The 21,335-nt window shown below is 54.0% G+C and overlaps 4 protein-coding genes across 4 annotated transcripts; 1 reads left to right on the top strand and 3 right to left on the bottom strand.

Moving 5' to 3' along the window:
* Nucleotides 1-110: 110 nt before the first annotated feature.
* C8A04DRAFT_31636 (uncharacterized protein) lies at nucleotides 111-2,713 on the bottom strand (the record flags this gene model as incomplete). Its single annotated transcript, XM_062781819.1, has 2 exons — nucleotides 111-2,117; nucleotides 2,210-2,713. 2 exons carry the CDS (start codon nucleotides 2,711-2,713, stop codon nucleotides 111-113), a joined length of 2,511 nt encoding a protein of 836 aa, XP_062634235.1.
* Nucleotides 2,714-5,253: 2,540 nt separating this feature from the next.
* On the top strand, nucleotides 5,254-9,487 carry C8A04DRAFT_39596 (uncharacterized protein; the record flags this gene model as incomplete). The annotated part of the gene is made up of 5 exons (XM_062784648.1): nucleotides 5,254-7,177; nucleotides 7,621-7,871; nucleotides 8,118-8,433; nucleotides 8,617-9,418; nucleotides 9,454-9,487. 5 exons carry the CDS (start codon nucleotides 5,254-5,256, stop codon nucleotides 9,485-9,487), a joined length of 3,327 nt encoding a protein of 1,108 aa, XP_062634236.1.
* Nucleotides 9,488-11,198: 1,711 nt separating this feature from the next.
* C8A04DRAFT_31639 (MFS general substrate transporter) lies at nucleotides 11,199-13,371 on the bottom strand (the record flags this gene model as incomplete). Its single annotated transcript, XM_062781820.1, has 7 exons — nucleotides 11,199-11,462; nucleotides 11,524-11,600; nucleotides 11,667-11,862; nucleotides 11,922-12,461; nucleotides 12,555-12,754; nucleotides 12,821-12,914; nucleotides 13,036-13,371. The coding sequence occupies 7 exons, from the start codon at nucleotides 13,369-13,371 to the stop codon at nucleotides 11,199-11,201; spliced, it is 1,707 nt and encodes a 568-aa protein (XP_062634237.1).
* Nucleotides 13,372-14,465: 1,094 nt separating this feature from the next.
* Nucleotides 14,466-16,175, bottom strand: C8A04DRAFT_14592 (heterokaryon incompatibility protein; the record flags this gene model as incomplete). Its single annotated transcript, XM_062778159.1, has 1 exon — nucleotides 14,466-16,175. One exon carries the CDS (start codon nucleotides 16,173-16,175, stop codon nucleotides 14,466-14,468), a length of 1,710 nt encoding a protein of 569 aa, XP_062634238.1.
* Nucleotides 16,176-21,335: the final 5,160 nt, after the last annotated feature.

Here is a 21,335-nt window from a genome sequence, read left to right on the forward strand (position 1 = left end):
GCGTACCTCAACCATAAACCGATCATTTCCTGGCAGCGGCAGTTCATGTTCACACACATACATAGATAAACAGATCAACCAACCATATACCACAGTGGGGTTTTCCTCGGCTACCGCTCATATGCCGGCAGCGGTTCCTCCGGCGCTGTAGCGTTTACCGGTACTGCAGACGACGATGCCTCAGCGGGCGGCGTCCCATAGGTGTAATGCGGCCCATACGCATCCTCATCCTCAAGGACGGGAGCGGACGGTGGCAAGTCGTGGCCACCAGGTGGCGCGCTGGGGTTCAGTGGTGGGGCCGAGGGTCCTGTACTGCCACTGGTCCCGTGGCTGTAATCATCTGGGAACTCTGGTGGCGCGCTGGCTTCGGCGAGGAGCCGGCGTCGTTCGAGTTCTTGCTTGTCCTCTACTGCACTCGGCCCGACATTTGAGGAGAGGTCTTCGAGGGTGGGGGCTGAGGGAGCGCCTAATACGCCTTGTTGTGCCGAGACCTGCGGTGGGCTGGTGCTGTGTGAAAGACCGGGAGTTGGGGTGGGTATTTGGTCGTCGGCATCGTAAATGTTTTCGTCGGGGGGGGTGTGTGGTTGAGAAGGGCCCGCAATATCCACTTCTGGCGGCTGGCTAGGAAGAAGTCGTTGTTCGGCCTGCCGGATGCGCTCTTTCTCGGTAAGGTTGCCTTCATCGGGGACTTGTGGGGGCGGCACGTAATGTGGTGCGGGGGGAACATCTGGAGGAGAAGCACCCCAATAGGGATAAGGCTGTTGCGGCTGGGTATGCGGTGACCCTGTGTAGTCTTGTGGAACATAGGGTTCCGAGGGTTGGCCAGTGGCCGCGTGGTCTGGGGTAGCGGGCCATGGTTGCTTTTCGGCAGCTCGAGGGCTTTCGTATGTTTCCGGTTCTTGAATGACCACCGTTTGAGAGGAGGGATGCGGCTTCGCGGATGCTTTAGCGCGTAGCCGGCTGCTATCAATTGTGCCCACGACAATCTCGAAGTAGAGGGGGACGACCCCCTTCTGGCGACGGAGCGTGTCTGTGTCGATGATGTTTGTGCCCCAGGAAGATACGGTTCCGGGAGTACCTTCATGTGCGCTGCCGGATACACCCAGGGCGGAGCTGGACGGTTTTATGGCATGCAGTTGACTTGACAACTTGCCCCCCAAGTCGACAATCACTTCAATCCGATACCCGAACGATATCATATCATATGGTGCACCTTGGATCGTGGGGAACACATCCTCAGGGACCCTCACCGAGGCAGTCAGATTGGCCGTTAGTGTGTCTGGGTCAATAATGAGGGGAGCAAAGGTCTGGGAGAGATCCTTTCGGAACACGCTGCAGGGCCCTGCCGACGTCAAAGACAAGCCCCCCAGTCCCGTCTTTGATCTGGGGAAATATTCCTCTTTTTCAAGTCGCCGCGCTTCGCTTTCGGAAGCCCCTTTGAATAACGCCGGAGGGGACGAGTCGATGCGCCCCATCCTGTACAGGGTGACAACAATACCGTGCATGCTCTTAATGCATCTATTGTGCTGCACCGATACCTTGATGGGGACGGTGTCGCCCCTGAGACAACCCCGTTTCGGTAGCTCGACGGTCGCTGTGATGGTTCGGTCCTTTGCGGCGGGCGGTTGTTTCCCGGCAAACGAAACTACCGCCCCAGTCACATGGTTTGGATCGCCAGCTTTGCTCTGGCTCGTGCTTCCGCTCGCAGCGCTCCCGCTACTGACGCTCCGGACCTCGCTCTGTGGACGGGGAGGGTTGTTACCAGCCGGGTCTTGCTCCTGTTCTTGCTCCTCGCCGATAACAGACAAAGAGCCGTCTGTGGAATTCTCGTTGACCCGAGCAGGCTCAGGCTCAGGTTCAGAAGGTGATGGGATTGTCTCAACCACGGCTGGGCTTTTCCCCGCACTGCTAACACCCTGTTTCTTCTTCTTCGGTCGCTTCGCGACGGGGTCTAGGGAGATGATACGCGGTCGCGGTGGGGCCAGAGTCCCAATGTCGAGCATCTCGCTGAACTGAACTTTACGTTCGCAGCTTATTTTCAGTGGTACTTTCGTGCCCATGGATGCCGGGCGCGTTAGAGTTGCTGTGATCATGTACGATATCGTCCCCCGTTCAAACTGCAAGTGGTAGATGGTATGTTAATAATGATTTGCTGATAAGAAACGAAAAAAAGGTAAATCGCAAAGTCCCCAACATGGCGCGCACATACATCAATACTACTCGGTAACCCGCTGGAAGGGAATAAAAGATTGAAGTTGAACTCGTATTTGCCCGGCTCAAGCCTCCCGTCGCCGCTGAGGGTTTGCTCATCTTGAAACAATCTCAGGCAGCTGTTCCCGAAATGCTTAGAGCGGCCGGAACTAGTAAAAGCCTCTGCGGGATCCACGATGGGTTCGTTTGCTGGGGCGTTCGGGCCCTTGTAGACGCGCATGTAGCCATGGAGCGACACGACTAGGTGGGTGATACGGATAGGTTTGACCACGGTCAGGACCACCGCGCCCTGGACCTGGTCGCCGGCGACATATTTGCGATGGGGCTCGGCCGGGCGGACATGAAAGTCGGCGATATAGCGGGCACGCGACCGGAGAGGGAGGGCGAAACGTGAGAAGAAGGAGGCGCTGCTGTTGCTTGACGATGGGTCGTCCGAGGTAGACGTGGACATAGGGATAGGGTCGGCGGCGCGAGTGTCGGTCGGCTTCTTCGAGAAGCCCATCTATGCTTGCTGCCTGGGCGCGCAAACAGGGCGTGCGATACAGATGCGAGTTGAGCGGGCGAGTTCGGGAGGCTGCGTGGGAAGGGGCTCGGCGGTCGACTGGCGGGTCAGCGCTGAATGAATGTGTGGGTGCGTTCCGGTTCAACGTTGGCTAGATGTACGCGTCGCCGCCCACGACACGACCACACAAAACACGAAAGTCGGCAGCAGAGGCCGGCGGCGGGCTTGCGCACGCACACGAAAGGGTCAGGCTAAGCCGTGACGGCGTCCAACCGGACCGGAAATCACAGAAAACAAAAGTTTAAAAGGCGGATTCGGGGAATGCTAAAGCCAAGAGATCGTGGACAGGACGAAGCTTGGGGGTTGCATATGCCAAGGCTGGACAGGTCTGGGTGCTTGGCTTTTGCCAAGATGGCAAGAGAAATCGTGGGGAGCAGCAGAAAAGGTGGAGGACAAAACGAACCAGGGCGTGATCGGCTGGGCTTGGTTTATCTCAGTCATGCCAGGCCTGAGATCCGGCCAATCCGGGCCTATGCTGCGAAGTGGAGCCTATCCCCGACAAACCCCACTTTCTTCCCGCACAGCCGCAGTGTTGTCGACCCTGATCCACTGTCGTCGACCTTGATCCATCTTGGGCGCATTACTGGAGTCCTGCTCGTCGCCATAGCCCTCCCACTTGCGGCTCGCTCTGCTCGACGGAGTATACAGGTTCAAATACCGGGTCATGTGATAAACCAGCTCAAGGTGGCGCCCGACATCATCCTTACTTTTCGGGAGCTACCTACAATAACGGTACTTGCCGCCCCGCAAGCCCATGCCAAAAGAGGTGTCTTGGTAGGTATCAGAGAGGAAGCCTTGGCCCGAGACCATGCCAACGCCGTCTTTCTGCTCGACCACAGCGGGGACGACGTGAAAAGAGCTGAAGAGCTGCAACCTGCCTAAGATCGACAGACCGACGTCGTCACCGTTCTCGGCACACTGCTGGATAGGGGCGCGCCACTGACACAGTGGCATCACTCGCGTGGTGTCAGGAAGCACCTTCCAGCACCTACCAAGACACTGGTGCTGATCCGGCGTCATGAAGTGTACGTCAACACCTAACCTCGACGCGCGACGGCACCATCGTGATGTGATTATGGGCGGTACAGTTAGCTACTTCGCTGGATTCCCGTAAATGGTCCGCGTCCCCGCCGGCCCCCCCCGGCGCAAGCATAGAGTCTGAGCAGATGAAGGCGGTTCGGACGATGGAATTATCCTCGGATAGATCCGGCGCTGTAACAAGAGCCTGGAATGCCGGAATCTCCATACACTACGGAGTAGTGTAGTGTACGAGAGTAACTCGTGACACATGTGTGTCTGCCAGATTCCCAGGTGGGGTGACAGGTCAACCGCGGAGATAAAGCCTCGAGAAGAACCGGGATGTTTTGTGTTTGGGGTGCCAAGCGCCCGAAAAAAGCTTGATCCGAGGGAGTTGCCGGCTGACTGATCCCCGCCAATGAATCAATGATGCAGCCCCTCGGGGACTTCCAATTCCTGCTTGAAAGGAGCGTTTTGTGAGGCTTTGGCTTGTGACTGAGATGCCCGAATGCCCTGGGAATCTCAGGATGGAGGAGGTATCGGCGCAGTAACTAGTTACCTAGTGTAATGGCTTTCGCAAGTCTCAGCGCAGAGAGGGGCCTGGAGGATTTGGTGTGCATGTGCATGCATTTGGCAACATCTCAGGCACTCTGACATCTCAGTGCTGAACTTGCCAAATTGGGTGCGAATGTCCCGAGGTCCCCTCACGGCCCCTCACGGCCCCTTCTGGGGCACTGCAGCAAACGAACATGGTCACTGAGATAGCTGCTCGTTTGTGACTGGGCAGCGACTTGGGTTGCTCTTCATGGGGCGAGCCGGGCAGAAATTGTCTGAGACATCTCCAATCGGGCTGTTCCAAATTCCATGATCTTTGTAGTTTTGTGTGCGACAAATACACTGCTTCTTAGGTTTTCGGGATGCGCTGGCCCGGGCCGTTTTGGCAGACTCCATTAACAACTGCGTCGGGCAGTCCCTAGGGTTGTGCCTCGCCTTTCGGAATATTCCAGGACATCCATGTCCACACAGTATATATAGACCTGGATGCACCTTCCTCATGTTTTCCAGCCAGAAAAGTAAGGCCGCGCAATATTTTTCCCACGGCAACGAAGGGGCATGTCGCTTAGATGCCCACGAAACCATTGCCACACACAATTTTGTCCGGATTATGGGTGGGAAGGCACAAGACTCGTGCGATGCAAGATCCATGACCATGCTGCAAACGGGTCCGTTTTATCAGAATGGGGAGCGCAGAACCCCTGGACCAGTCCTTTTTCATGCCTTGAGACGCCGAAACAAATCACTCCCCGGAGTCGAACCTTTTTCATGTTTTCCGAGTGAACCAGAATAATCCACTAACGTTAATCACACCAATATTTATCGCCAACCACTACTCCTTAATGACAAGCATTTTTCTTATTTTTTTATTGCAAAAAAAACAACAACATCAAAGCTACCCCTGCATCATGAGGGACATCACTGAGCTGCCCCAGGACCTTTTCCTCCTCGTTGTTCGTTGCCTTCCACCGCAAGACTGTGTGCGCTGCAGCGCCGTCAACCGCCAATGGAATACCGTGTTCACGAGCGAGCCGGTTTCACTGTTGCTCCTGCGATGGAACTTCCCGCGGTGTCGAGAGCTGCGTCTAACGGCTGCAGCATCGAACCCCCCGCCCCCCCCTGGTCTCCCGAAGAATGCGCTGGGCGAACTGGAAGAGATAGCCGCGCAGCCCTGCAACTGGCCCGCAGCCTTCACCAGAGTCGCTCGCCGATACTTCCATTTAAGCAGAGGTCGGCCGTGGGTGATTGAGAAACTGAAACTCGCCCCAAACGGTCGGAAGGGCGACGATGGTCTTTCTTTCAAAGAGGTTGCACCTTGGAATCGATTCCTGCGGCACTCCGGGGCTTCTTACGAGTTTAATTATCCGGACCCGGTGTGGTGGTACAGCCAGGAAGACGGTTTGCTCGTGTACCCGCGCGACCCCCACAACGTCAAAGGTGAATATATTTACGTCGTTTTGGATCTCGCTACCGGCCAGTGGGTCCGTATCCCTTTCTGGGTTCACGACAGGCACGTCCGTCGAGTTCGTCTTGCTCAGGGGGTTCTCATCTTTGAGTGGGCAGAGGAGGTGGCTTATCACCAACTCAACCTGCGAGAAGTCGTGCATCGCCACTTTGTGACAGCTTACGATGTCTTCCGCAAGGCCTCCCAGCACTCCCCACCAGGATGGACTTGGGATGTTGAATTCCGTTCAGAGTGGAAGCTACACTTCCTGGGCTTACCGCTAAACCGCTCCGACCGGTTCATCTCTACTCACACAGCCACCCATTACGCAGCTTACTTTTGGCAACCCAACCGGTCACTCTACAACGACGACCCCATTGAGCAGTTGGCGGTGTGGGATATATCCTCGCCTGATCCTTATCGGCCTTCGGAGGACACAAAGAGTGCCAACCCACAGCCATCTGCGGCCCAAGCGCCGCCATCTTTACCTCCTGGTTTGTGGCAAGGCCAGAACAGCGATCATGAAGCTGCTGGGGCTCCAGCCGCCGTAGGGGCATCACAGACACGCTCACACAATACCGTCATCGCCGGCCCACGCATCGTCCGGCGGATGGCCTGGGAAGAGCTAGACTTCTATGGTTTGCGCCAGTGGGTAACGCCGCGGATTCGGGCTTTGAGTCTAGACAGCCACAACCTGTATGTGGTAGAAGAAGGCCACCGATGGGCGGATGGCCAACACAGCGCGCTGGACCCTCCTCGCGCCCATCTTGTGCGAACCACAGGGATTCCGATGATTCCGACCCCAACCGTCTTTACCGACGGTGACCAGTCAGCCACAGCTCCGACGAGTATCAACGATGGGCCAGTTAACGGGCCCTTTTGGGTTGATTGGTGCGGCGCGCATGGGGATAGTAACATGTGTTATTGTTCACGCGTAGCAGATGCAGATGGTACCGAGACAACGAGCCCATCACGACCCATGTGGCTTGAACCCACCAATACGAGGCCGCTCATCGATGAGACCACAAATCGGCCACCGATATTCTCGCCTTCGGAAGCCACAGGTTGGCCGTGGGCGTTTGTCAAAGACCGCGGTCCCGCCTCCATTATATCGACCGAATCGGCTCGATGGCCCGGATGGGCCCCTTGCTGGCGCCACGACGATTTCCCATATATTACCGTTACAGAGATGGTAGACTTTGCTGCTGGCGTGCGGGTGGCCGCTCGCCAATTCGCCAACGAAAAACACCTCTCGGTACACATCCGATCAGCGGCTGATACTCAACCGGCTGCTGCAACTCCACCAGCCCAAACCTCACCCGAAAGTAAAGCGGCCTGCCTCCCCGATAAGATGTGGCCGAAACTTCTGGCGAAGGGACATATTGCTGGTGATGAGCGGTGGGTAATTGGACAGGACGAAACGAATAAACACCTAAATGTTCTCCGGTTTTGAAGATTCGGTTAGTAGTTATGATAGTCTCTGGAGCTATTCCGAACTCTCAAATGTTTACACTGGTGGTCATTGAGTACCGCGATCTTTAGATGATGTTTACAAAACCAAATACCCTAGCGAATCAAGACACGGTTCATCATGACCTTTCGGTAATACGATACGATACGGCAGCCTTGTCCTACTGCAAGCCCTTTCCTTCATGCAACCTACGGCCCGGCTTCTTTCCTGCAGCCAGCGACGTTTTGGGAGCGGGGTGACCAAACCCCCGCCTTCGTTCGCCTCAAAGCTCAAGGCTCCCAGTTCTCAATGATTTCCCCTTCAGCCCTCGACTCCCATCCTTCCGAATTTCTTGACGGGAATTCAGACACAATTAATCAGCCATGCGGCTCCTAAATATCGACACCTTCAAACTGGAGGAGTTCTTTTATTCGGCCCCACCCACGTACGCCGTCTTGTCTCACACATGGGGTAGTGATGACGAGGAGGTTTCCTATCGTGATGTTCAGAACGGTCGGCTCAACTCGCCGGCGACGCGCCCTGCCAAGATCACAGGCTGTTGCACGGTAGCCAAAGCAGATGGACATCAATACGTCTGGGTCGACACCTGCTGCATTGACAAAACCAACTCGGTCGAGCTTCAGGAGGCCATTAATTCGATGTTCCGCTGGTACCAACAGGCCGCCATCTGCTACGCCTACCTCAGCGATGTTCCACCTGGAAGCGGCCCCCGCGACGCGACATCAAGCTTTTCGTCCAGCCGGTGGTTTCAGCGGGGGTGGACACTGCAGGAACTGGTCGCGCCGTTGAACCTCCGTTTCTACCGCGCTGACTGGACAGTCCTGGGTACGAAGGGTTCCCTGTCCGATGTTGTTGAGGCGATAACGGGAATCCCCACCTTGTTCCTCCTGGGCATGTCCCATCCCTCTCAGGCCAGCGTCGCTCAGAGAATGTCCTGGGCAGCAAACAGAGTGACGAAACGAACGGAGGACATGGCGTATTGCCTTCTCGGGATCTTTGGCGTGTCGATGCCCATGATCTACGGCGAAGGCAACAGAGCTTTCCGCCGGCTCCAGGAACAAGTCATGAAGGAACTCGGCGACGACTCCATCCTCGCTTGGGGACTTCAACCCGATGGTTCACCGCCTGGAGAACCTGCCAATGGCGCCATCGGAGTTGCGCCCGTCACGACCGGTGCTCTTGCGCCTTCCCCGTCCTTGTTCAGAAACTCGAGCCGAGTTGTCCTGCCGGACGACTCTCGACAGCCCTCATCGCTCGAACTCCACGGCGGCAACTTACGGCTGTCCCTTCCATTACTCACTTCTGAATCGACTCCCGCCCTTGTTTTGCTTCGGTGCGGGCGACAGGACGAAGAAGGCAATTTCCAGCCCATCGGACTGCCATTAGTGCCGGCTCCGGGGGCCGCCGAACACACGTACCTCCGGGCGGGTGATGCCCAAGCAAGTAGTCCAGTCGACCCTATCTCGCCCCCTACTTTGCTACGGATCCAGGTCGATGACAGACGAAACGCATCATCCCAAGCCGGGCTGAAGAAGTTTTGGGTTCACATCCAGAATCCACTCCCTGAACTGGAGCTGATCGACGTTTGGCCACAGTCTTGCTGGCACAAGGAGAGGTCTCTTGTTGAAATGACATCGGATTCTAATGATGGGGCCTATAGCCTACTGCTTCGGTTCCGGCAGGTGGGAGGGGAAACGGACGATTTCATCGCTGCGATCGGCCCCAACGGGGGCGGCATTTGTGGTCTCATGGTTGTGTCGCGGTCAATATTACTGGAAGCTATCTTTCGCGGAGGTCCGACCTGGTTTGACGCCGTCGGCGGCATAACGGCGGCGGACAATTCCTCTCTGTGCCTCGAAGTGAAGCTAGAGTCTGGTAGGTCTTCTACAAGCAAGCAGGGCTTTTCCCTGAGGCTCCATCGGTCAAATTCCACACCTAGCGTCACTGTCAATCCCATCACCAGGATTTTGGCAGGTGAACTCGGCGGATTCCTGGACCATTTGGATCAGGTTGAAGCAGAGCAAACAAGAACGGCAAAAGACCTCGAGCTTCAGCTGAAAGCCACGAATCATGAGCTAGCATCTTCTCTCACGGAAATGAAGCACATCCGTTTGGAAATTGAGCGTCTCAAGGCAAGAGAGCATCAGCTATCCGAAAAGTTAGCCCAGGAACGGCAGTTGCTTGTCCCGCTAGCTGCACAACTCGAAGAGGCAAAGCAGGTCGCTAACCCCACGCATCTTCACCGCGCTCGCATTGCTGAGGTTCTTAACGACTTCACTACCCCGGAGGGCCTCGACGCCGTGGACCAGAGACAACGTACCGAGCAAGTTCGAGAACTCTTCGCGATTGCGATCCAGCAGAGCCACGAAAGTTTCGCGCGCTTTTTACTGGACGTTACGAATCGAGATGTGCTCACCTCGCAACCATTTGTGTTGAACGATGCGGTTCGTCAAGGAAACGAAAAGATGGTGAAGTTTCTTCTCGACAACAGAGCTCCGATCAATCACCTCGATTGCTCAGGGAACGGCCCTCTTCATCTCGCTGCCATGTTCGGGCTCCCAGAAATATGCAAGCTCCTCCTACAAACGGGTGCCTCCAATACCCTACCGAATATAGAAGGCAACTCACCTGCGGGCTTAGCTATCCTGCATGGAGATAGCGAGCTGGCACGCCTGCTGGGGGCCATGCCCCCCCCTCCTGGAATGGGGAGATCTAGACAAGTTCCCTTACCGACTCCCACATCGGCGTTCCTGCTGAGTTGGGCAAGTCCTCACGCGTCGCATAAATGTCCGGAGGCAAACATTCCATCGAACGACTGGTATCTGGATTCTATTCAATAGGATACGAACTCTTTTTTTTCCAGCCTCTCCGTCTTACCGGTTCTAGGGCCATGGAGCAATCCTCACCAATACACTCTGAATATGGGGGAGCATCTTGTTTGGCCGGGTCTTGCTTGGGATGTGGGGACTGAGAGCAATTCGGGATAGGGAACTTTGCCAACCCGGTTTAAACGTGACCTGGTGGACGTGTAAGGTAAACAAAAGGGGCAAGGAGCGGACCTCAAATGTCCCCTGCCACGCGCGTCCGCCGTCGGATGAACATGTGCACAGGCCTATCTTATGTAGCATTTTTAGCAATTCAAGAATAATTGTTTCCTCGTTCAAATATCCATGCCGGTCTGTGAGACTGAAAGAATGCCTGCGGAGAAGGCGTTGCCCCGGAAACGAGGACCCACAACGTCACTTGAGGTCCTGGTAACCCCTGAAACTCCCAAAGAAGACCCGAAATATTCGTACTTGGACGAGGATATGAATGACATCCAACACACACTGTTAGTTTTTGCTTGCTCTGTTACAACTTGCATACTCTTTCCGCTCCCCCAAGCGTCCCAGACACGATCACATCTTAACTTCATCTAGCACCTGCACAAACCGGTCATAGTACCATTCCGACCACCACGCCGCTTCCTCGCCTTGTCCCGCCACCTCTGACGCCCAACAGCTGATTGATCCAATGTGGTAATGGCCAATTCTCCTACACTGAACGTTGTGCCGAGCTATTTGTTAATGAAGCGACTTCTGCGTGTGTCTAGATCGGGGTCATTGGCTCTCCAAATTGACGGTCCAACTGCGGTCTTGGGACCGTGGAGGTAGGTCGGCGAGTTCGAACGCGGATTTTGCCATTGTGGCGAGGGAAGGAACTTTCTCTCGACATTAGGTACATCGTTTCACAGCTAAGGTCTCGCCCACGGTCCAAAGTCCAGACGGTTCGTATTCCCCGAGCGTTCTAGGCTTCTATCCCTTTCTTCAGGTTCCCAAATCCCAGTCCGTAATCCCACCCAAATTCCCATCTTACCTGGTGGACTTAATCCGTTCCTGTAACTATGCAAGTACCCTCCAGACTTGGTGAGCCTCATATCTCCGAAGTTCGCAACCCTCTCAGTGCGCAAACCTGAAATCCAACCTCCGACTGCCAGTCAACTTTGTGTTTTTTACATAGTCTCGCCTCTCTTGGTCCGTCATGGCGTTCCAGACGCGATCGCGCTGCTTGTTGCGCCAGACATAATAGAATTTCGCGAACAAAAAGGCGCCAACGACAATAAAGTTGATGATCACCAAGTTCTGGTTACCGGTTTTGTATAGCGGCTTATCGCTTTCCACATAGACGTTGGCGGAGATGACACTGCCTGCTTGAACGGCCATCTGGGGATAGTCAGTACGCTTTTTACCCGGGCACTTCTGGGTCCAGGGCTGGTGCACTCACGTTGTACAAAGCAGCTGATACCGAGCGCACGCCAACATTGTTCGAGTTTCTCGACGTCCATCCCACAATAATAGCGTCTTTTGTGTCTCGAATTAGCTTTCAAAGTCCCTCCAAGCGGTAAGACGGAAATCTAATTAACTTACGGGCATAGGGATACGATGCCAGCACCGTGACAAGGGCGTAAGTCCCCCATTGGTTGACAACAACGCCTGGCCACCATCGAAGGGCGATTAGGCACGGTAAGGTCCAAAGTGGCTGAATCAGCGCCACAAACGCGCGCTCGTTGAGCTTGTCGGACAGTTTCGTAAGGAGGAGGAGATTAAAAATATGAAAGATATCCTAAGCGGGGGTGAGCGACTACCTAATCAAGGGGGGAAGAAAAAGAGGATGATACCAACCTTTGGGATGGTCAGAAGATTTGTGGCGAACGGGCTGAACCCCAGGTTTCTCAGAGTCAACGTCAGATAAGTCACAGGCGGGTTCGACGGGATGAACTCGATCAGGCCAATGATGTACAACGGCCAGAGATCATAGTCCCTAAGCGCGTCCCATAACCGCTTAAATGTGATAGCCTGGCGGTTGTGCATGTCTCCCTTGGACGGATCATCCCGCAACACGCGGTTCACCACAATCCCGACCTCACGGTCGTTAAACCAACCCTTGGGGCGGAACCACGTTTTCGTCTGGACGGCCGAGGCGGGCATCAGGAAAAAGCTCATAAGTCCGACGACGAGCGTGATGAGCCCCTCGACCAGGAAGAGCCAACGCCAACCGCCCCAGCCGTTGACACCGCGGAGGTGAAGGAGGGCAAAGGCGAGGAGCGATGTGGCGATGCCGGTGACAGACAGGGAGGTCCAGAAGAAACTGAGGCGGATGGGCAACTCGCGGGCGGTGTAAAAGTAGGATAGCCACAGGACGATATCGGGGATGAAGCCACCCTGGTGAGCGAGACAGACTTGATGTTAGTAACCACAATCCACAAACGGAGGGTAGATAGTAAAAGACGGTAACTAATCATTCCCCTCACGTACCTCGAGCACCCCTAGAAGAACACGGGTACAAAGAAAGCTGGTCCTCCCGGTGAGAGCGCACTGTGCCGTAGCAACGATGGACCACAACACCATTTGGATGGGGATCCAGCGGTCCGGGCCAATCTTTTTCGATACCAGTTGCGAGGGAAGTTCGGCCACGAGAAATGCTAATCGGAAAACGCTGTTGCCATAGTTATAATCTGCGATGGGAATTAGCGTCTACTACTCCTTTCTAATTGCTCCTTACGTCAATCAGGTCCTCTCACCATCGGTATTAAGGCCTAGATCGTCCAACATGTTGTCTGACACGGCCTGTGCTAGATTTCCACGGTCTACTTGGAGGGCGAAGAACATAACACACTGGAACAGTGGAGTCAAGCACTCCATGTTAGTGATGTCCCAGATAAATGAAAGAAACAGGCCTCTCCTAGCGACCCAGTATTTCAGCAGGAAGAAGGGAGAAGAGAAGAAGAACACTTACAGCCCACAAACACACCCGCCAATCCAACTTCCTCACAATCTGCTTCTCCTCCTCCTCCGTCCACGTCAAGGTCGGATCATACACATGTCGACACTCATACTGCGATTTCTCGTACACCTGGCGCCAATGCTCGGCCGCAGCCGGGTCGGCAAAGGGGTTCTTCTTTTCGGTGTTATACGGGTCGTCGGTACCGTCCCCGCCGCCGCTGTCGCCGTCGGAGCCGGACTGTAGGTCACTAACCGAGACCACGGCGCCGTAGCTCTTGCTGTGGGTGGGGTCGTCGGGCTTGAGCTCGGAGCTGCTAGTGGCTCCGGTGATGGCGGCTTCTTTGGTCATGATGATGACGAGATAATGGACAGGAACTGGGAATTTTGGCAGAAATAGAAAGAACAGGTGATTACCCTGACCAGAGGAGAGCGGGATGAAGCAATGGTGCCGTTGACCTGCGGGCCGGCCATTGGAGTGACACAAGCCAAAGAGAGGGTGTGTTTAATCTATGTGAGGAGGTTGACTCGGTCGGGAGGGTGTTCGGCATGTCTTATAACGGCTTGATTTTCAAACGCTTTCCCCCCTCGAGATCCCCCACCCCCAAGCCCTCGACACGAACCACAGCGATGGAACCATTCTTTCCTGCTTTTCGACTATTCATAGCGTATAGGTCGCTTTCGCATGCGCGCGGACTCGCGGAGAAACGCTCACCACCACGCTAAGGCCCCCGGTCATGGATTTCATCATCCAAAAGTCCACAGGAATAGCACACTAAACGAACCCCCCACTTCCTAAGTCGCCATACGAAAAGAATCAACCCCTCTGTTCTCCGGCCAAATCTTTGGTTTTGGTGTCTCCACACACCCTGTCCTATATGATTTCTTCATGAGGTCTCGATATGGCGTGCTGCCTGCAGCCAACCCGGCAAAGACGGGTTGCGGCAATGGGGCGGTTTTTGGAGAGCTTCCCAAACGATTTCGCCCAATCGCAGCCTGTCAACCACCCCCCAAAATGTAAGGAAACAGAAAACGCGACGCCCAGGTCGACCTGACGCCATCGCAGTCTTAACTTGGCTATTTTCTTGGCCAACATCCCGAAACACAACTCCCCGCAGGTGATCAGAGGTTATCAACGCTAAAAAGGTATTGAGAACGTGGAGGCCCAATACCGGCCCCCGGGGGTAATTATTTTATCATTCAATTAACCACCCCCCCTGACGCTTATGAATGATGAAGAAGTGTGAAAAGCGTGGGGGTGGGATCTTCTTTCGAAGTTCGAACCTGCCGTGCAGCTTTTGCTATGGACCCGGGGAGTGCACCTGGGTATCACAAGATCCTTGCGCCAACGACATCCACGAGCACGTTGTGGCGACTGGCGAGTTGTGCGGGGCCGGTTACCGAGTCGGCGGTCGCCAACGGACTGAACCTCCGGGCGAGTACTAATTATGGAGGTAGGTAACGAGGAATATGTTTGTGAAAGTAGCCACCGCTTCTGGGATCCAGCTGCCAATACTTGTTCTTCAGCCTTGTGGATTCCCGTAGGGGTGCCGACGGTGACGAGGCTTTTCGTTTCGGGGGCTTTGTACGGGGAACGTGGTCTTGTGCAGATGGGAACGGCGTCGACGAAGAGACGGAGCTTGACCCCTTGGGTGGTTGAGAAAACGTCGCGGGGGTGGGTAGCTCGACCACCTCGTGGCCAACTTCGTCTTCGTCCACGTTCGTCGCCCGGGAAGTGCCTCCTGGAAGGGGCAATGGAGGTCCTTCGACGGTGGGGTGGATGTCATCGCGATGCCGCTTCCAGTGCTCCTTTAGCTCGTCCCTCAGGGCGCACGACTGTTTAAATGCATGATCCTGTTCATTCCTGAGTCTTCTTCGGCCTTCGTTGTGTGCTTCGAGGGACTCTACAAGGTTTATCGACGAAATGGGATACTGGTGGTATTTGAGCGTCTTGTCCTCCGCCTCAGCAGCATAGTGTGCATAGAAGTTGAGAATGGTTCCGTTTGTCGTGAAAGTTGTGACCGCTGCATGGCCCGGGGGGTCAGATTTTCCGAGATAGGCAAGGGCCTTGTTCCGGGCGTAGACGAGGGCGGCCCCGTCGTAGCGCGCCTGCAGCTCCGCTTCGTCCATATCCTTTCCGCGTCCCTTCCACTCCCCGGCTAGATGTGGCAGGGTCACGGAAAAGGGGTTGTCCTTGTAGAGAACGGCCCCGTCGACATCCTCCTCAACTGGAAACGGGTCAAATCCGTGCATCTCTAGACCTTCGACAAAGTCGGGCTGTGGAGCAGACAGGCCATTGTTGAAGCCAACATCCTCCGGAAAGCCGGTGAATGGCTGGTTGAGGGCTCGTTGATAACCCTTGCCGTCGTACTCCTTCAGCAGCTTCGGGCCCACTTCAAAGACCATGGTTGCTTCGTTTGAGGCTTTTACAATTCTGTCCACCAAGGCGTTATACGCTAGCTCGGTGGCCGGAGGCGTCTCGCGAGATCCAGCCTGTCGCTCGCGGATTTCATTGTAGTTTGTGGGAGGTTTAGAGATGATGGAGGGGAGCATCCCATTCCTATAGGTCTTGATAGCAAAGCCAGATGTCGTTGCCGAGGTCGTCCTCGTTGAGGTAGTATTTGCTGTTAACGACTGGACTGTGGATTTGGGGACAGGCACCGGCGTATTGGTCCCCTTCTTCCTCGCCATTTTGTTGAATTGAGCCAAGTTCTTCCGCGTCAACGGTGCCCGCTTTAGCTGGTGTTCATCGTCGTCGCCGCCGCCGATAAGCGACTGCGTGGCCGGAGAGACCTGCTCTTGTTCCCCGACCTTGGGAGGCTTGTGCTGTTGTGTATTCGCCCGAGTCAATCCGGCTCCCTTTGATGCTAACAGCTCGCTCGCAACACCTGCTTCGATCTGCGGTCCGTGGGGAGGCACTGATGGTGCAATGCGAACAGGGTCTTCAATTCCCGCAGAGGCCTGTTGTGATTCAAGCCTTGCACTACGCCTCAAGGGTCCTGTATCTGACGTCTTAGTATGTTTATTTCGTCTTGTAGGCGTAACAGGATGTTCACCTGGTTGTGGATCCGTTCGCGCCAACCGCGTTCTCTTCGCAGGCAACGACTCACTCGCAGTGGCAGCGTCAAGCCACCGTTTCCTGGGCTGCGAGGCCATCGTGTGTTGCGCGAGATCTACGTTCACTGGAGATTGTTCGGGATGGCTCGGTGGAGGCTCTTTCCCTGACGAGTCAACATGTCTGCGGAGGAAAGGGCATTTGATGCATACCTGTATTTTTGCTCCTGGTAGCGCCCAGCAGCTTCTCTCGGGAGGCCGTGGATGGGTTCAGACCAGAGCGCCGGGCCTGCGACTTTCGAATTCCACCTCCCATAATGAGAGGCGTGCTAGTGTGTGAAAGAGGGGTGGATTTTGTATCAGAGCTGAAGTTTGGGAGGGGTCAGTTTTCTGGCGGTCGTGTGTGAAGAGCCGCAAAGTTGTCAGAAGCAGTCGCAGAGATTTTGCTTTGATCGCCGCGAAAGTGCAGCAGGACGTGAGGGCGGCTAAAATGATTGGTCGTCCGGTATCCCGTGATTTTATTTTTGCCAGCGAAGCTAGAGAAAAACGGATCTCGTTATTCTTGTAGACGGGCAACATTATCTATTTTCCAGATACAAACAAGGACCTAGATAAGAGAAGAAAAGTAACACGCCTCTCCACAAATGTTAGGCAAGAGCCTTCCTACTTATACCTCATAGGGTGATGACATCGATATTCAGTCATGAGGTTCAGCCAGCTAGGTGGGGTGACTCGCCCAATCTGGCTGCGGAGTTGGCATCTCGAGATTGTATTTGCTGGGGACCCGAGACCCCGAGGGGGAACTAGAGCGAATGACGGGAAGGAATTAAGGGTTTAGGGAACTGCCCCGGGCCGGGAAAAGGTAGCACAAACTTGTGAAAGGGAGTCGTGACCCGATCGGTTATGAACTCCCATTATCGCGCAGTGGCTGCTGAAATCTGCCGAGCCGTACAGGTCTAAATACATCTGGTTCGCAGCGTCACCCGCATGAATGCAGCTGGAAGCTTGACCCATGATACAACCCTTCCACGGGCGTTTTGTGAGTTACCTTTAGCGAACCTCGCAGGGATGCTTGTCCATGGATTGATATGTTTACATAGCTGCCCCAATACCGTTCCAATGTGCTAAACCGTTTATGCGTCGAGACCAGCAGCTTCATGTATCTGAAAAAGCACCCAGAAGACACGCCACTAGCCTAGGCGTTAACCTCCAACGCCACCACTAGCCATCCAATCATCAGACAATAGTCGATGTTCTGTTTTCACACCGCTTTGAACTTGATCAGAACTCAGACCGTTCTGCAACTCAGGGGAACCAGCTGCGTGGCTCAAGTGGCTCCTGGCCAATGAGAAACACATTCGTAAGGGAAGACGTTTGTCAGCGTGGCCGAGCCTCGAGAAAGGACTCCATGCATCGATGCGGCAGCTCTTCTGCCGATCATTGAGTGCTAATCGAGAACAGCCCCACGAGATAAGATCCTGCTACCTAAGGGCTATGTCCCGATTTTGGAGCCAACCTCTCCCCGAGGAAGGTCGCACGACCGAGGCCATATCTGTCGGTACGCAATGAACCCCTGCTTCTTGACGTGTCCTCAATGAGAGGATGGCCTGGTGGTTCCAGCTGTCTCGAGGTAGACGTGAGCCCCCGGGGTTCGTCTCACGTGGCGTGGGGTAGCTGCTGTGGGGGGGAGGGGGGGGGGGGGGGGAGGGGGGGCATTCCGCAGAGTGCTTTTTGGGTCATGTTCGGTAATTAGATAGCTAGAGGTAGGCTGTAGCTCGAGGCGGGCGTTCAGGTCCTCCACGATGTCAACCCTGTCCAGCCTCCCCTCGCGGTTGCCACAGAATGATTCACTGTGTTCTCCCTCCGTCCTAGAAAGTATAAGTGGCGCTGGCGAAATCTTCTGGTCCACCATCTGAATTGGTTCGCAGAGCCACCCGCATGAGCTGCAGTGCCCCTCGCAACGACGCGTCAGGCGAGCTGACCGAAACGACAGCTCACCTCAGCGACTCGGAAGAGCTGGGCAAAGGGCAGACCAAGCCATGGTGTCTCGTCTCATGTACAAGAACAACTCAAAGGGTTGGGTACCTGTGACGAGGGCTCTTTCAGGGAGGGCTCGTATCAAGGATCAAAGATATGGACATAATAATCTTCTTTGGCCTCAAGGTCCTTGGTGCCTGTTACGGAACAGCTCTTGAGAATTGCTGGAGGCCTCCGCTCTCAACGCCACGCTCGGACCTTGACGGGAGCACCGTCAAGCGGGGGCAGAGTAAGACCACGCGTCTCCCAGGGGCGAGGGGACCTATACTACCGAACTAGCACTGCAATGTGAGCATGGTGATAGTTGTAGATTCAGGTACCCTCTCCAAGTTCGAGGTTGCCCGAGCCTTGGAGAGGAGACTATATACTACTACTATGCACGTGAGTGAGCACATGGATCGAGGGCCTTCGAGAGCCGAGCCCGAGGCTTGGGCACCAAGATCCAAGGTGCCGTGCAACAATGCCCCTCAACCTTCGAGTTAGGTATGACCGTGTTCCATTTAACCAAAGACTGACCTCTGTCTAGTTGAGGCCACCTGGTTAGTTAGCGATCTATTTATCTAATACCTATTTACCTTACTCTAGCTATTATTGACCTTTCTCAGCTTCTAGATATAGGATAGGAATATTATAGGCGTTTACCATTGGTGCCTGCTCTATGTATAAGATATCTATATCTTACATCTATATCTTATATCTGAGTTATATACCTCCGATACTTGTCAGGGCGTGCTAAGCCAACCTGGATCCCTCAGAGGGTGATCCGATCCCACGGTCACTGTGTGACAAGTATATAGTTGATTGCTACATTCTGGGCGGCTAGGGCTATATGGCCGGGTTGTAAGAGATGAAACTTAGCAAGGGAGCCCCATTCTTAGCTCGAGCCATTGTAGAGAAGGGGGGAGTGTGACTTCTAGTCACGAAACTGAGATGGTTACCATGTGAATAACCAGACGGGGGGGTTAGGGACTGCGTATAGCTTGAACAGCTTTGATTAAGAGCTCGAGGGCTGTCTGAAATTGGCTTCTGCTAGTTTTCTCCACCGTCTCGCCTGTCACGCGCTATCTGCAGTTCATGGACGCGTCTCCCATTTAGTTAAGCATCTACTGTTAACTTTTATCCCTCTCTCCTCTTATCTCAGGAGCTCAGACCAGCTATCGGCAGTGGGGCGCTCAATGTCACTCGGCGCCCCACCCAGATTTCGACTAATCAGAGGTCGTACCTGCCACTGCTAGATGCTGGTCTGAGGACGTTCTGAACATTTTCGGGATTTCTGTCATTAAGTATTATATTATAAGCCGGCATTGCGTTGTAAGGAGGGCTCCAAACAACCGTCGAATCGTACATAGGCATCGCATTGCAAGGAGGGCATCAAACTACCTAGGGCTTTGAACTGCTCAGGGCTCTAACCGACTATCGAATCGCGCGCGGGCAAAGCGGCGGGAGGGTCGGGTAGTCGTCCGGGTGCGGGATGTAGCCGGCGGCGGCGTCTTCGTCGTGCTCGTCTCGCGGGCGGTCGTTGCGGCTTCGCCGCCGAAGGGCTTGAGAGAGCCTCGCCCACAACGCAGTGGCTTTAGCAAGCATAATGCTCGCAAAGTGAACGCACTCTCTGACACTTTTTGGAGTTCAAGTCTCTAGATGCAGCTGCTCTTGTTTGCCGGGTGTAGGTGGACGATCAGATGGGTTGCAAGGTCCTAATTAGGATTTGATTGATCTGGGGGGCTCACAAATGCGATGAGGCGGGGAGGGCATTGACTACCTGAGGTACTGTACAGAATACCGTACTGTACTACATTAGGTAATGTGGGTTGACTGTTGAGACCTGATGGCAATGGTCACGACTTGAAGCCATCACATTGACAATCCGAAAGTTCCTAAGCTGGTAGGTACCTAGATATGCCACGAGTGAAAAGGCACAGTGCATCAAAGGTGCCCATAGTCTCTTATATAATTAACCCTAACGTTGGCCAGTGGAAATCCAAAGCACAGTTGCCCCATTCCCGGTTTCAGGTTCACTGTGCCGAATGTTTATAGATAGATAGGTAGGTACCTGATAGAGCTCCTCGACAACCTCTTTAAGCAAGACCGAGTGTTGTGAATCGATTTCTTTTTTCGACCAATTACTCGCCGTACCAACTCTAATCTTCGACTGAATCATTTCGGAATTGACTAGAAACGCCGAAAAAACAAAGTCAAATTAAAGTAAGGTACCTCTTAATCAAACAAAGCTAGTTAATGGCATCAGATCTTGATATACATCTCTGCTAATTAGATTTCAAGCTCTAAATGCTAGAAGTCTTCCTATCTTAGTTCGTAAGCCAGCTAGTTAATAAATTTAATAGATAATTAGCCAAAGCAGATCAAATATAAACTATAATACTGAAGAATTAAATAAAAGGAATAGCTCAATCAGGCTTTCTTTAAACTACTCTACTTATATCCCTTTTACTCTAATAGCTATTACCTTTATATTTCTAAATCTAAGCTCTTTCCTTCTATGTCAGGGAGCACAAAGACATCGGCCTAGAGGCAAGGCCTGAGCAAAGGCACACCTGAGGGCCAGAACGAAGGGCCTTGCAAGGAAGACTGAGCAAGGGCACGTAGAAGGACCAAAGCGAAGGCACAGCGACATCATTGCGCGAAAGCCTGAGCGCAGGAGGGCCAGGACAGAGGCATTACGAGGAAGCCTGAACGTAAGAGGGCCAGGGCGAAGGCATCACGAGGAAGCCTAAACGCAAGAGGGCTAGGGCGAAGGCATTACGAGGAAGCCTGAGCGTAGGAAGGCCGGGGCGAAAGTAGTACGTTATCATTGCGGAAGTAGAGGGCAAGGCGAGAGGAAGGAAAAGTATAAGTAGGAGCGCCTCGTCCCCGAGAAAGAAGGTTAGAAGGTTCAGAGTTCAATTCCATCACCGTATTGACCTCAAGATACTACTGCGAATCCACTGTGACTTCCTTGTACTCTCCTCACTCTTAGTATCAACCCCTGAGTCTCCCCTGATTCTCACATTCTATAACTTATCTAGGATTATCTAAGGAATAGTTAAACGTCTAGATCTAGGATTATTTCCTATAGTAAGTTAAACCTATTCTCTATCCTAAAATAAATAAGTACGCTTACAGAGCTAATTATCTTGAATCGAGTAGATGGTAAATATGGTATCGGGAATAGTTGTCAGGGAGCACAAAGACATCGGCCTAGAAGCAAGGCCTGAGCGAAGGCACAAG

The sequence above is a fragment of the Dichotomopilus funicola genome (genome assembly GCF_033296635.1).
Source record: "Dichotomopilus funicola strain CBS 141.50 unplaced genomic scaffold C8A04scaffold_69, whole genome shotgun sequence".
In the NCBI taxonomy this organism is placed as follows: Eukaryota; Fungi; Ascomycota; class Sordariomycetes; order Sordariales; family Chaetomiaceae; genus Dichotomopilus; species Dichotomopilus funicola.